Source organism: Eptatretus burgeri, chromosome 8, assembly GCF_056783735.1.
Source record: "Eptatretus burgeri isolate ZD-2024b chromosome 8, Ebu_testis_v1, whole genome shotgun sequence".
NCBI classification, from domain to species: domain Eukaryota; kingdom Metazoa; phylum Chordata; class Myxini; order Myxiniformes; family Myxinidae; genus Eptatretus; species Eptatretus burgeri.
In genome coordinates, this window is record NC_140968.1 from 99,325,227 (window position 1) to 99,341,017 (window position 15,791).

General features: G+C 43.3%; 2 protein-coding genes and 1 long non-coding RNA gene across 11 annotated transcripts in view; 2 read left to right on the forward strand and 1 right to left on the reverse strand.

Annotated features, from left to right (window-relative positions):
- Positions 1 to 1,761, forward strand: part of LOC147022375 (calretinin-like) — a 47,729-nt gene extending 45,968 nt beyond the window's left edge. Inside the window, exons 10-11 of the mRNA XM_085893234.1 lie at positions 16 to 87; positions 224 to 1,761. Coding sequence (XP_085749360.1) covers positions 16 to 87; positions 224 to 334 — 183 coding nt within the window. The 3' untranslated portion in view covers positions 335 to 1,761. The remainder of the gene's footprint in view (positions 1 to 15; positions 88 to 223) is intronic.
- LOC147022374 (uncharacterized) overlaps positions 1 to 15,791 on the reverse strand; it is a 151,951-nt gene that overhangs the window by 70,132 nt on the left and 66,028 nt on the right. For 7 of the 9 annotated variants that reach the window (XM_085893231.1, XM_085893229.1, XM_085893226.1 and 4 more), the window contains one exon: positions 2,575 to 2,839. In XM_085893231.1, coding sequence (XP_085749357.1) covers positions 2,816 to 2,839 — 24 coding nt within the window. In that variant the 3' untranslated portion in view covers positions 2,575 to 2,815. Of the gene's footprint in view, positions 1 to 1,985; positions 2,201 to 2,574; positions 2,840 to 15,791 lie in introns of those variants that run through there. The other 2 variants (XR_015061207.1, XR_015061208.1) reach the window with 2 other exon arrangements.
- On the forward strand, positions 6,440 to 14,254 carry LOC147022376 (uncharacterized). Its single transcript, XR_015061206.1, has 3 exons — positions 6,440 to 8,377; positions 8,751 to 8,894; positions 13,408 to 14,254. It is a non-coding gene; the product is annotated as an uncharacterized LOC147022376 (long non-coding RNA).

A 15,791-nucleotide genomic window follows, 5' to 3' on the forward strand; every position in this document is an offset into this window, starting at 1 on the left:
TCTCATTTCCATCAGGAAGGAAATGGGTACATCGAAGAGAAAGATTTAGATGCTCTCCTGAGGGATCTTCTCAAGAAAGATAACAAGGTCTTGACACATCCATGATTTCCACGTTGTCTCTCGACTGTCATGCAATTACATTTGATTTCTTCCGTTGTCTGTCAATTACTGCTCCAGCTTATTCTGTATCTACCCATCTTGTGTCTCCTCACCCATCCTTCAGGACATAAGCATTCAGACAATCAAGAGCATTCGGAAGAGTATAATGGAGCTTTCTGACGGTGGGAAGCTGCACCACAACGAGCTAGTGAAGGCACTCTGTTCCACTACTTAAACTTTCATATGCTTCCTTGTCTAATAGCCCACCTTTTGACCCCCTTGCCTCACTCACACGACCTCCTAATCTTGAGCTGCACCAAAGAGTTGTTGCACTTCTCCAGAAATGGTTATTTGTCACTACAGGTGTCATATCGAGTCAAAGCCTATTTCTTCAGCTTTGTTTTGGTTAGGCAGTTGCTGTTGATGTCGAGATCTTGCCATTCGTGAACTTCAGCTATAAATTTTGAGAACACCTTTTAATAATAACCTTCACATGAGGACGATATCAAACTCACAACTATGAATGTAAACAACAAAGGAATGGCCACACCATTTGAGGATATGGGTGTGCTCATCATCTCAAAATTCAGATGGAGGATTGGACAACTTCCTTTCTTGGAGGAAAGTACATGGTCACCACAAAGATAGGTAGCAGTTATCTCAATGTTTGGATTATAACCATGGTGGTCCAAAATTTTCAAAACATCTCCGTGTTCTTTGGGATGTATTCTGATGCTTTGTTGGTTTGATTTCCCTCTAAGTTGAGGTCACAGCATCCCTGAGTTCTTGCATGGTTGCATAACTATTTAAGAGAGCTTTTCACCTTAAAATGCCCCACAATGTGTTATCACACATCAGATCAAGACAGTAAGGTACTCATGGCATGCCGAACCAAGTCCAATAATCTATCTGTCCTGCAATTCGTTGTCAAGACATTTCCTCAAGGCCACCTTTGTGTTGAGTAACCCGATCACCAACTTTGTAACCACCGTTAAAAATAAAAAGAAAGACCTGTGATGTGCGATGGATTCAAAAAGGCAAGACACAGCCAGCCTCCACAGAAATTACTAGGACATTCACTGCATTGCATTTGTTGCTTCATGGTCCCTTTTTCATACGACGACACAAAGAGTAAAATTTGAGAATGACCGGGTCTAGTAATTCTTGGTTTTTGAAAATTTGAGTTTTGTTTTCCTGTTTGGCAAAGTTTGCTTTGAAAATCTGTATGTTAAAATAGGTATTAAACTGCCAAAAACATGGGTGTAGTTGGACATCTGCACATTCCAAGATAAAAACTACTCCGTCGTCGAAACACTGAACCTGCACCTTTGCCTTGCCAGTTGGTGGTGCCTTCATTTTTGAACGGAAATGGGTTGGTGTTGCTTACGGGGTGAAAGGTTAAATATTCTGATACATATATATTTGCACACATCTCTACCACATGAGTAGATTTTAAATTTCAATCAAGGAGGGAACTTTTCACAGGACTGTCGTATGATTTGCTTTGTGTAAAAACATCGTTGGTGCAGTTTAGAATTTCGAATAATTTCATCGCCAATTATGCTGTCCAAGGAAACTCAGGCATAAACGGCCGTTTGTACCTGTATCACCCAAACCTACACTGCTTTACAAAACACAACAATAAAATACCACTTTGGCTTTCGGGATGTTCACATATTATGTCAGAAAAGAGGGGAGGATTTTAAATTTGGATAAAGTAGGGCCAAGGAGGATGGCAGAGGGTGGAACAAAGATTCACAAATTGTTTTTTGCATAGGTCCCAGGTAGATAACCCCTTTATCATCTCAAACCTAAATGTTACAGTTTTGAGGGTTGAGTTGAGGGTAAGGCATGACCATCCACAAAATATCCATCAGGTGGCACGTTTAAACAGCTGTCCCATTCATTGTAGGTGCATGGTTCAAGATTTTAAAGATCTTGTGGTGCATTTGGGTACCTAGGCTCTTGCGGTACGGTGTCTTGATCTTGCGATGCTATTGGGTACCTCGGCCGAATTCTAAACTCCTGCCTCAATCCGTGGGGGGCACCGCAATGATAATATCACTGAGCCCCCAGGGATGGTGCAACCGACAGCCGAGCGCTGCACACGCAAGAAGAGAAGAAGATAAGATCCCATTGGAAATTTAAACAAGAGGAGATTTGAAAGACAGCACCAAAATCCGATTCCAAAAACCTGCTGATGGAACGTATGGTTGAACGCTGTCTGGAGAAAACCCTCGGTAAAATTAAACGAGTTTATTTGTACCAGGCTTTTCCCTTATGTGTACACTGTATTTACCGTCACAAATTGTGTTTATTTTTAACTCGCAAAAGCCTGGTTTCAAATCCCATGTTACTTTGTTCACTGCGTTATTGCTGAACATTCATATTTATACCAGGTGCACGAGCTCCTCCACAAGCCTTAAAACAAGACCAGACTTGCGTTGCTAGGAAGAGGAGCAATCAAATGCCTGATCAGGTCATTGCCAGAATTTGTATTTCCAGACATCTGCCGTGCATATTACATTTCCATGGCAACCCCAAATCCAGAACATTCAATTTCACCGTTTACAAAACTAACCTCAGCAAACGAATGAAAACACTTCTGGAAACAAGCATCCCACAAGCATCAAGAAGCAAAGCAATATTTATGTTGTGAAGGAACGTGTCCGTTCGTCTCAATCTTCGGATGTGCAGGTTCTTCAGAAATCAAAGGTCAATAAAACGGAGAAGAATACATCTGCCAGAAAAAAACAAAAACACACCAGTTTTAAAATGACACAATGTATACTCTAAAGAGTACAATTCTATCAATACAAATATAATGGTTCGGGGTTTGCTAGACTTCCGGCACGTGGACGCCATAGCGGCAGTTCCTCCTTCCAGTTCATGAAAGCTCAGTTTCCCAGACCAAATACATTCTGTTTTACTGTATTATTTTCATATATGTGTTGCTGGTCATGTTTTTGTCCAATTTCTCTGTGCCAAACTGTGTCTCGTGTTGAATTGTCGAGTTCATGTCCCTGGTAAAGTCCAGACTACTCGTGAAGGGCTGGGCTAGTTTGTTTGTTGCTTCTGCCTCCGTTTTTGATTGCATGTGCTTCGCTTTCGCTCCTTTTATCCAAGGTGTTGTTACTTCTGATCTCTCAGCTAAATCCTTTTGCCCTCGCTCAAAAAGAAAAAGAAAAAACAAACAAACTAAATCTCCTATGCAATTATTCCTTCAGTCCCTATCCCTTCTCCTTTTCAATATCCCCACACCCTCCCCAGCTTGCCTCCATCCTGCACCCTCTCCTTGCTCCTTTCCACATTCCTGCACTCTACCAGCAGCACCTTCTCCCCTGTCTCTAACTGTGTGGATCTTAAACATCTGAGGCCTCCTCTCCAACCTGACAGATCTCTCGATCCAGGTCTCTGCAAATAAACCAGCCATCATCTGTTTAACAGAATCCTCCCTCCCACAGCCCATCCTTGACCCCTTCATGTCTCTCCCTGGCTATTACCTCCTCCGGTTTGATCGACCTCAACACCGTCCTGGTGGCCGAGGCACACTGTACATCAAGAACTCCATTTCTCACTTTCTGTGTGCTGCTCTTCCATCTTCAAACCCCAGGAATACCTCTGGCTGCGACTTCCCCTCCGCTCCCATCTCGCGTTTGTCTGTGTGCTGAACCATCCTCCAAACAATGATGACTGCATCTACCTCTCTCTATCTCTCTTTCTCATGATGTGGACCAACTTTTAACTATTCATCCCAACTCTCTTTCTTCCTCATATGTGCTGATTTAAAATTGTCACCATGCAAATTGGCTGGGTGTTGGTACCTGTCTCACCGGCCACGGCACTTCTACAAAGGACTTCTGTGACTCCATGGGTCTGACTGGATCTGTGAACTTTCCAATCCAGATTTCTGTCAATGGCAAATCCTCCCTTCTGGATTTCATTTTGACCAGCTTCCCTGCCAATGTCTCGTGCACTTCCTTTGCTCCAAGTGGATCATCTAATCATGTGCTTGTGAAGGTCACCATCTTTCTAGTTATTCTCAGAGAGCTGCTTCAATGCCGGCGAGTGGCAGTTCACTCAGGCAAACTGGCAGGGACTGCAAGCAGCCATCGTACTTCAGGCAGGACTGGTCTCCTATATCTACCACAGCTGATATTAACTCAGCCTGGGAATTATTCCATAGAAACATGCTCTCCCTCATGCAAAGATTCATCCCATCTCATCTTCAGTTACCATACCCATCCTCCTGCCCATGGTACACTGAATCCTGTGGTGACGCAGTTGCCGTAAAATAACTTGCATTCTCCTTCTGGAAGACAAATCTGACTGAAGGTAATCTCAGTGCATTACAAAAATTCCACAAGTGTGTGCACACTCTCAGGAGAGGCAGAAAACATCTGTCCAACCTCAATTAACTTTCAAACTTGTTTCCCTCCTCTAAAACCTGGCGGTGCATTGATAAGTCTCTCTGGTAGATGCTCCCTTTCCATCCCTTCCCTTACTTCAAATGGCACCACAGCTGACTCTGCTTGTGAGAAGGGTGAATGCCCCAATTCTGTGTTTGCTTCAAAATCTTGTGTTCCCAACCCTTTACTCTCAGTACCCACGTTACCGTCATACCCAAATGCTCCTGGACTCTATGTCCTTTGCACTTTCTGGCAACCCTCGACTGATTATGCCACTGGACCAGACAGCATCAGCTCATGTATCCTAAAAACCTGCTGGACTGCTCTTGCACTTCTTCTTTCTGGTCTTTTCATCCTGTCATTTGGCCAAGGTAATATTCCATATGCTTGGAAATCCACCAACATTACTGCACAACAAAAAGGAGCAAAAACTGATCCTCTCAATGACAGACCGATCAGCTTACTTCATTCATCAGCAATGTCATGTAATCCATCATAAAAGTTGATATGAAATCCTTCCTTTTGTCCAACAACCTCATCTCAGATTACCAATGTGGTTTCAGATCAGGTGACTCCACCGTAGACATGCTGCTTCTACTCTCCCAACAATTGATGGAGGTCTTCAATGTCAGACATGAGATTGGGGCCATCTCACTGGACATATCTCATGCTTTTGATGCAGTTGGGCATCCCACCTTGCTCTGTAAAATGTCTGCCTGTGGCATCCAAGGCCAACTCCACACATGGCTGACTGACTTCCTCTACTCTAGTAGCCAACACATGGCATTCAATGGATTCCAAGGCCATCTCCACTCATGGCTCGCAGACTTCCTCTCCTGTCGCAGTCAACGTGTGGCCCTAAATGGAGTTCCTTCATACCCTCTTCCTGTCCAGGCTGGAGTTCCTCAACGCAGCGTTCTGAGCCCTGTTCTTTTTCTGGTTTTCATCAATGATCTCTCTGACTCTGGAAAATCCTCATCTCTTTGCTGATGACTCCACCCTCTGCCGTACCATCTGTCATCCCTCAGATGGGCAAGCAGCAGCTTCTTCGCTCTCTCCAGATCTGGGTAAAATCACAAACTGGTCCAACACGTGGAACATGTCTTTCAATCCGGCCAAATCTTACACTCTCACAATGTCTCTCCGAAAGGACCGTTTGGAACCCCCTCCCCCCATCTACTTTCTCAACAATCCTCTGGAAGAAGTCCTTTCTTTCAAGCTTCTGGGTCTCACCATCTGCCATGATCTTTCCTGGGAAAGCCACATTTCCAACCTGGCCTCCAAAGCCAGTCGCCGACTGGGAATCCTCCATCGTGCAAAGTCCTTCCTCAGCCCACCTGAGCTCCTGACCACATATAAAACTTATGTCTGCAGCCTGATGGAGTACTGCTCTCCCCACTCGGCTGGTGCTCCTGCCTCCCACCTTTCTCGGCTTCACGCTGTGGAAACCAAGGCATTTTCGATCATTGGCATCTCCTGCGATGAGGCTGAGTCTTTGTGCCTCTCACTCTCACCGCAGGCAGGTCGGTGGCCTTTGTCTTCTACCATCTCCTCTCCGGTCTCGCCCCTCCTGCTCTGTCTGCGATTTCTCCCCACCATATTTCCGCAGCGGCGCTCATGGTTCGCCAACAACCCCATTCTGGTAAAACTACCAAAATCACGAATCGCTGCTCACTTTCACTCTTTCATTCCTCTTTTTTCCCACCTTTGGAATAAACTCCCTCACTCTGTTCAATCCAATTCTTTCCTCCAGGCCTTCAAAACAGCTGTTCACCACCACCTCTTACCGCCCCCCCCATCCAAATCCTCGATATTTTCTACCCCCGTTAATCCACCCCAAACCAACCTCCTTCAAATTCTCTGCTTTCCTTCCTGAAAGTCCCTGTAATGTGCATCTTGTATACCCTGTGTTCCCCACCCCATCCCCTCCCTTCAATAGATCTCCTAATGTCTCTGTTCCCCACTGTTTTGTCCTTCCCACTCCCACCACTCTTATCTCATGCCTCCCCTTGCTGTGCGTTGTGTGATAGCTCTCATATGAGCCTCGACAAGGTATACAAAAAAAAATCCTTTAATCTCCTCTCCCTATCAAGGCTGGAGTGCCCCAAGGCAGTGTTCTGGGCCCAGTCCTATTCCTGATCTTCATCAATGATCTCTCTGACTCTCTGGAAAATCCGCTTTATCGATTTGCTGATAACTCCACCCTCTGCCGTGACATCCCTCATCCTTCAGACAGGTCGGCTGCAGCCTCTTCCCTCTCTTTAGAATTTGACAAAATGACAAGATGGTAAAAAACTTGGAATAAATCTTTCAATCCTGACAAATCTCACACTCTGACTATCTCTCTCTGAAAGGATCATCTGGAAAAACCTCATATCTACTTTCTGAACAATCCTCTTGAGGAAGTTCAGTCATTCAAATATCCATCAAAAAATGCCTGAGACCTATCAGCCATTATCTCTCTTGAGCAATACACATTTCAACATTGGCCTCCAAAACCAGCCACCAACCGGGCATCCTCTGTCATACAAAGTCCTTCCTTGGTACATCTGAACTCCTATGCACCTGCAAGGCCTTTATCCGCAGCTTGATGGAGTACTCCTCTCTCCTGGGGCTGGCTCCCATGCCTCACATCTTGCTCAGCTTGATGCCATAGAAACCAAGGACTTTCAGGATCAATGGAATCTCCCACAATGAAGCCGAGTCTATTGCCCTATCGTGCTGCTTTCGCAGAAAGGTCGGTGGTCTCTCTGTCTTCTACAGACTCCTTTCTGGTCTTGCACCCTCTGTGCTCTTTCCGTGGTTTGTTTCTTTAAGTTATTTTGTCTCCTGATCCGTTCTGTGTTCTTGCTCTTCCACGATCCTTGACTGTCTCCAAAAAAAGGTGACAGATGTGCAAATAAATAAATTCTCAATGCCAACAGACAACTATGCAGTTCCAATGGATGAGAAAAATGCCTTAAATTGAGCAAAACTTCAAATGTTTTTGCAATCATCGGATGAGTGAGAAGGGAGAGCCTCGATACAATGAGTATCTCATACCACCAAATTGGTATGACGTACAGTAATGAGTGACCGGGCTAATTTGCATCTCGGCACAAGAAACAACAGAATGATAACGATTTTAAAAGTCAATCTGTCAAACTAGCGTGGAGAAGCAACTAAATGGCGTGCCGTCAAGTCCGCGAGGAGACTTTTCACACCGTGGAGGAATCTTACCTTAAACAAGCATTCGCTCAAGTGAGGCAGCCTGCTGCCAGCAAGATTATTCTTACCCCAGTTGGGAAGAGAGGAAAACAAAAAAAAAAGTCCACACCTTCAAGCCAGTGTGTTCGCGACGTGTCATCGAGGCAGCGAGAAAATGGAATAATATGCCCCATACGGCCAGGCTTATTACAGAGCAAGTGTAACAGCCAGAAGTTGCCAAAATAACTCGCGCTTGGTATGTACTTAGTTTGTAGAAGCAGGCCGACCATTTGACTGCATCAGTCAGTCTTTGTTCTTGTGATAATGAGCAGTCGATGGAACACGTTACACGTCAAGTGTCGTCCAAAATTTGTTATCCGCAATTGTGTCTCATCCTGAAAGGCATCCCTGCCATTTCTTGTAATCCCCATTTCTCTCCCATGATCTTTATTACCCCCATTAACCTTTCCTAACCCGACCAACTTACTTGCTAATGTCAGTGATTCTTCCTCTCCTCCCTTCCCTCTCATCTCGTTTGCTCGTTCCCTTGACATTTGTCCACTCTCAGATCTACCTTTCTCTTTCGTGAGCCTCGCTCGTGTGAAACAAACAAAAAAGCGGTAAATCAAGATACGGTGGAGAAATGGAGAAGATGACAACCTTCACATGGTTTGTGTCACCAGGTGCTCACCACAACCACCACAACCAACGATGTCAATTCGGCGAAGCCGTGCTTAAATGGCATTGTTTATCATGATGTTTTTCCACGAATTAATCCAGTGCAATCACCATTTTAATTCAATTTCAAAACCTAAGAAACAACACGTCATAATCCGGTGCCATAACTTCGTACATGAAGCTTCAGAATGTTATCATCGTGCTTGTGCTGGTTTCCACTGAGGAATGCATGGAGTGTCGGGTTGAGCCTTCTTTCAGGTGCTGAATTGAGCTGTGCCTTTATAGCATGATGCCGCTGTGTTCTGTTATTTGAGGATGTAGGTCTGTGTATAACCAAAGATGAATAACCATTAACCACCCCTCATTTCTCATATTCAGACACATAAAGCCGCTGAGGCAGTTATTCCTTCGCTGGAGGGGCACATGCCAGACGAGTTTCCATTCCAACAGAGGATACTCGAATGGCTCATTCTTCCCACTAAGTTGGTACTCATTGCCGACTTCGGAAGGATGACAGGTATGGTAAGTATATACACCTGGTGTTATTCTAACTGCACTACAGGGACTCAAACTCAAGACCCTAAGATCTTAAGTCAGCCACCAGGCTTGTGTATAACACCATGATGGTAACACTATGAGACCTCTGAAGACCTCTGAATCTAAATGTATTTTTGATTGATTATTGCACAGCTGTAAAGAAGCAGCACATTCATGTGTGCAATATCTGTGATACGATGATGGCTGTCTATTTATTATGCACTTGTAATATTTTTTGAAGTCTTTGTGTAACGATTTAATGGCAGTACGACCGCGCTGCAGAGAGTGCCTTTTCATTATGCCGGAAATGTACTGTATTCATCCAATTCCAGCAACATTGGATTCTAAAGGATTGGCACAATTGGACATCTGAACAAGGAGAGTACAACATATTGTTTATATTTAGATATTCTGGTCGTCGTTCTAATGATACAAATTAGGGTTATTAAAATGAGCAAAAATAAAAATAAAATAAGCCTTTTAATCAACATGGATGTTTTGTGTGCAGCCACATATAAAAATGCCATGGTCAAGGTCAATTAACAGACTTCAACACTAAATTATAAGTTAATATATTCCATCTTAATTGTTGGTTCTTCTTCATCTTATTATGGAACCAGCTGGAAAATAAGAAGAAACAAGAAAAAGAGCAATCAGAGATTGCAGACCCTCACCAGGACTTGTTTGTGTAGTCTTGTGTGGTGTATTTTGTGTGGTGTTTTACATTAATAATAGACGTAACTAGAACTATCACTTTATAACTGCTGGCAGTGACCGGGTACCAAGATGTCCCGCTTTGATCGGACACCTGACCCTGACCCATGACGTTTATTATTCAATTGAATTCAGAATGGGATTAAAATAAATTCAATTCAAGTCAAATGGAAAACCAAATACTGTGGGTACAGCACTGTATTGGAGTCATCAAAAGGAACCAGAACAAGCAAAAAGCAAAGATGAAGTCATTAGGAGGAACTTGGATAGGATTCAGGTTTCAGCTGCGACTCCTCTACCTCAAACCCATCGAGGCACAGCCAAGTGAGCCTTATTCAGAGAAAAAAAAATCCAAAAGAACCCAGATTCAAATTAAAAAAAAATAATTCTGACTGCCAGACCATGTGTCCAATCAAGTTGAAATTTAAAACCGTATATTCCCGATCACTACCACATCATAATTGTTTTTTTCAGAATACCAGAAAGGATTTTAAAAAGATTTTCGCTTAATCAAATATGGCTGCCAGACCATGTGACATCAATTATTCGTGAATACCCAAGTATCCCCAAGGCTTGGGGAACATGTGTGTGAAGTTTCCCCTCAATCTGTCTTCGCCGTTCTGGAGAAGAGGATTTTTTTATAGGTTTTAGGGAAAATCCAATATGGCTGCCAAACCATGTGACTTATGATGTCATGTGTGTGAACGTTTTGTTCCTCATGGATAGACGGTCATACCTGTAAAGTTTCACCTTCATCTGTTCAGCCATTTCAGAGAAGGTTTTTCAAAAACAAAAACAATAAGGCTGCCGAATCACGTGACTGATGACATCATCAACTTTTTTCTGTACACCAATTTATCCCTAGATTACCCTCAAAAATTTTCATTCTGATCGGATGTAGCGTTCTACATATGCAATTATGACGTCACTAAAAAATAAATCACACTTATTCCCCATGAGGAGTACTTGTCATGTGCCAAATTTCAATTTTTTCACTTGGTGCGGTTTCAGAGATACAGAGGTCCAAAGTTTTTCCTTTTTGTCCAACATGGCTGCCACACCACGTGATCGATGACATCATAATTATAATTAAAACATTCTACATGAGTAGTTGCTCCAATGGTGAAAATTTAGTCTCAATCCAACAAGCGGTTGCGGAGAAAAACACGAAAGTTCTGTGCGCACAAACAAACAAACAGACAGACTCAAATGCAATACCCTCTCTTCTGACGAGGGTAATAAAATAAGAGCCAATCAAAATAAATAGATAAAAAAAGAAAAAGACGTTGTGCAGAGCACGATACTTGCAAAATCCACCCTCCCCCCATTTCCAAAGGTTGTCATGGATACATCAAATTGTCCATTTCATTATGATTAAATGTTAATAAAGGAAAATCTTAATCAAAGCTCGTCAATCGGATGAAAATTGATTATTTTTCAGATTGAAATTTAAGATTTTAGAAGTTCGACCTTGAGTTGACCTTTGACATTTTGACCTCAAAAATACTTGGTTTCCAAATTCAGTGACGCAATATGCAATTGCTGCATAATTTTCAGGTTAATCAGATGAAAATTGAAGATTCTTCAGATGAAATTTGATGATTTTAGAAGTTTGATCTTGAGTCGACCTTTAGACCTCAAAAATAGTTGCTTCCCAATTCAGTGACAGACTATGCAAATCCTGTTCAGCTTTCAAGTGAATGGGATGTAAATTGATGATTTTTCAGTTGAAAATTGATTTTAGAAGATTGACCTTGAGTTGACCTTTGACCTTTTTTGATCGCAAAAATTGTTGGTTTCCAAATTAATTGTTGCACTATGCAATTGCTGCTTAATTTCCAGGTTAAATAGATGAAAATTGACGATTGTTCAGATGACATTTTATGATTTTAGAAGTTTAATCTTGAGTTGACCTTTAGACCTCAAAAATAGTTGGTTTCCAAATTCAGTGACGCAATATGCAAATGTTGTTCAAAATCAATCGGATGAAAAATGAAGATTTTAGAAATTCGACCTCAAGATGACCTTTGCCTTAAAATCAATAGGCTTCTTAGTTGAGACTACCTCCACAACTTCGTAAAGTTTCATGATGATCAATTTAGAATTGTGACCTGCAGGTGATTGACAAACAGAAAAACAAAATCGACTGACCAATAACTTGAAAAATCTTCGATTTTGCATGTAATAAAATAATCGCTTGTATTTATTGGTAGCTTTATTTAAAAAGAAACTCGAACTGCACTCAGCTATACTTCCGTATACTTCTGCCACGATGAACAGTTTACATTTTGCATCCCACCGATAGGTCGGATCTGAATCCGGACATGAACCAAAATCCAATTTGCTTGTTCTTGTCACCGAACCAACTCATTCACAAAGTTGTCATAATCTATCTATCACTTTTTGAGATATTGTGCTCTCCAATGGTGAAAAATCACTTTGAAATTCTCACATCCGGGTTCGGATCTTCACCAAAATCTAATTAATTCGTCCCTGCCACACACCTAACCTGTCGACCAAGTTTTGTCCAAATCTGTTAACAACTCTTTGAGATACACCTGCTCACAGACAAACAAATAAAAACAAACAAATACAGACAAACAGGGGTGAAAACATAACCTCCGTCCACTTTCGGTGGCGGTAGAAAGAGCAATCAGAGATTGCAGACCCTCATCAGGACTTGTTTTGTCTGGTGTTTGTGTTGCTTTGGCTGTTACGTAATTGATACATAATTATACCTCCTCAATATGTTCCAATATGTAATTTGTATGTACTTAATAGACAAAGTCACACTTCAATGGCATGTCATTAATAGACACTCACTTTGCAATATAATATTGATGCAGTTCTATAAAACCGCATGCCTCTAAGGCAACGGCACCCAACATACAGTGATTCCCAAGCAGTTATTTCGTAAGTCTTCATGCAGTCAGACCTTCCCCTCATGTCTAGTGGGTTAACGGGATGAAGTGCGTTGCGTGGGTATAATATCTAGGTCTATTAGCAAGCAGCCTCCCATGGTTGGAATCAACAGAAGCACAATCGATACTGTACAGCACACGCATCGCGCGTCATTATTTCACTCAAACCTGCGCGCCAATTTCTAACTGGCATCTCACCTCGCTCACCAAAAACTCACCACTTCGACCAACAACACCTCCCGCACACGGGAAAAATATTCACGAACCCCTTGGGCCTCTGCATCGCTACAATTCGCCACTATACGGAGGAGTACTGCACAACTCGGACTGTCCTCGAACAGTGCGAAGCAGGGCCGAGCAACGGACGTTAATTGCTCGACCGCATATCACCAGGGATGTACCAGGTGAGCATGCGGGATTGATACGACCCTCGTCCAGTCAACAGAACACGGCAAGACAGGGGTGGCAAGGAGGGGTCACAGAAAGAGTGATCCGGGAGTTTGGTATGGGGCCTGGGTGTGCATTTTGGCTCATGAGAGGGGACCCGTGGAGGGCAGGTGTGCATTGCTATTCGGCAGTCAGACTGCACTCGGAGCACGTTCAGGGCCAGGGTGCCGGCTAATACCCTATGTTGAGTCAGGAGCTCCGGGCCGTGTCAAACCGGATGGGCGAATGAGACCGTTTCCGGCCCCCGGGAGCCTGGCAGGGTGTGGCGAGGGACGCTGTGGCCCAATAGAGAAGCGGGATTCAGATCACAGCACGTCGCTTTCGGGTCGTCACCCCATCCTTCGTCCGGGGCTTATAAAAGGCGAAGCGAGGAGCCGCTCACTCTCTGCTTCGCCCTCTTTTGCTCTGCTCCTCAGCTCTGCATTGGCTGCTCCTCGTTCCCCCTCTCCTTCGCTGGCTCTACACTCGTGGTTGGTGTGTAACTGTGAGACGTTCTTCTGCTTGAGGACCAGTGCAGAGCGCACATTGCCACGAGTCCCGGCAAAGTGACTAAGCCAGAGATAACGTGCCAACTCTCAAGGTGGGAACGCTCAAGCGGAGCATCCCACAGAGGTACACGCTACACGAGCAGAACTCTGCATGACTCGGTTAGGGATCTATCGCCTCACACATCTTCTCTCTCTCACTCTCTCTCTCTTTCCACCCCTCTATCTCATCCTCTTTGGACGCACAAAAGAGCATCATGACTGATTTGCAATCCCATTTTCCTCTGGCACGGCTGTGGAAGAAAAATAATTATATTCATGTAGTTCTCAATTATAATTGTTGCTGGTACTTTATATAATCAATTTTTGTGCTACAGTCGAATTGGCTGTCAGTAATGTTTCCCTTTTCTCAAGAGTCTTTTGACCTACATATTGATAAAAGGAATATCTTACTGTGAAACAGGGTGACCTGGTTGATAACACTACAACTTTTGCCATGATTGTGTCATTCTCTCCCTCCCACCCAAAGTGGACACGTATTGCAGTTTTGAGTTCTTTTGCCGAATGCTTATCAGCTAACCTTGTCGTTGAGTTGCCAAATGTCTCACCCTCCCATTCTTTGGAATGTCAAATTGTATATAAGAAGAATTGCTTTGGGCTTCTGTTTCAGTGAATCATTCAATGTTCTTCCTCCGTATATACGAAATTAAAGATTCTCCTTTGTTATGCTGATCCAACTTGTGGAAAATGAGCTATTTTCCACCACACGACACAGCACCCCCCCCCCCATTTTTCACTACACCACCCCTCCCTCTCCCACACCTTAGACACCTGTATTTCTCCTTCGTTCATATCCCTAAGCGAACTAGGTTGCGTTGGTCGGCCGACCGCGCCAGGTATTGTGAGGCCGTTTGTTTTCATCTGCTCTTTCTTTCTGAACTATATCTAATCTTCCGTGTGTGTGTGTGTGCGCGCGCAATGGCGCTTGTTGTAGCATAAGTTAAGATTGTAGAAGTGGTAATGGGATAAGTCTGTTCTGTCTGCTTTTGGAAATCGCTTGCCTTTTGTCACACCCCACAAATTCCTTGCTATCCCCTACTGTACATACCAATACACCCCATTCATTGTGCCACATATCTTTCCTCACTTGATTGTAAATAAATGCTTGTATAGAACTGTTCCCAGCTTGTTTTCATCTTTTCCTTCATTGGTCCAGCATGGTTCGTATCCCAGCCTAGCTGGGACGTTATCCCCCAACAATCTGTTTTCCTCGCCGGTACGTCCTTGGTAGTTACGCTCGGCTGCATCTGATCTGGCAAGGTGATCCGGTTTGAACAAGGTTTACCAAGGGCATGTCCCCTGGTAAATAAACCACGTGACCTTTCGGTAAATGGTATCAGATGGAGGACCCTAAGTCACGTCGAGTTATTGCCGTTCATGGAATATTAGCGACGTTATTCACGAAGTTATTCGTGTGCGGCGGCCTGCAATTCCGGAGTCTGGTGGGAACCCCCCTCGTGGTTTTCTCACCCCTGACCCCGGGACGCAACAACATAATTAATAGACAGTCACATTTAAATAGCACGTAATTAATGGAAATACTCACGTTCTATGCCGAAAGACGTAAACAAAGAGAAAGACATAAACAAAGAGACTCTGGAGAGGGTAAAAAGTAGATCGGAAATGGACGAACATGCAAGGTACGGACAGCCAGACGGCATTGTGAGTATGCAAATGGAAATGTGCACGTGACAATGGAAGAATGCGGGACACAGTAAACAAAGGGTGAGTGGATGGACAGGAAAAGCTGATAAATAGGGTACAGATGGACAAAAAGTTTTGGTGGACTAGAAGGAAAAGTGAGGGATCTTGAAGGAATGAAGAAGACTAGATAGATCAAAAAAGGAGATTCCACAGATGAAAGTGAAGAGGGGGAGCGAGGTACAAAAAAGTGAAATATAGTGGGGAGAACAAATATTTGATACACTGCGGATTTTTCAGGTTTTCCCACTTACAAAGCACGTAGAGGTCTGTAATTTTTATCATAGGTACAACTTCAACTGTGAAAGACGGAATCTAAAACAAAAATCCTGAAAATCACATTGTATGATTTTTAAATAATTAATTTGCATTTTATTGCATGAAATAAGTATTTGAAACATCAGAAAAACAGAACTTAATATTTGGTACAGAAACCTTTGTTTGCAATTACAGAGATCAGACGTTTCCTGTAGTTCTTAACCAGGTTTGCACAGACTGCAGCAGGGATTTTGGCCCACTCTTCCATACAGATCTTCTCCAGATCCTTCAGGTTT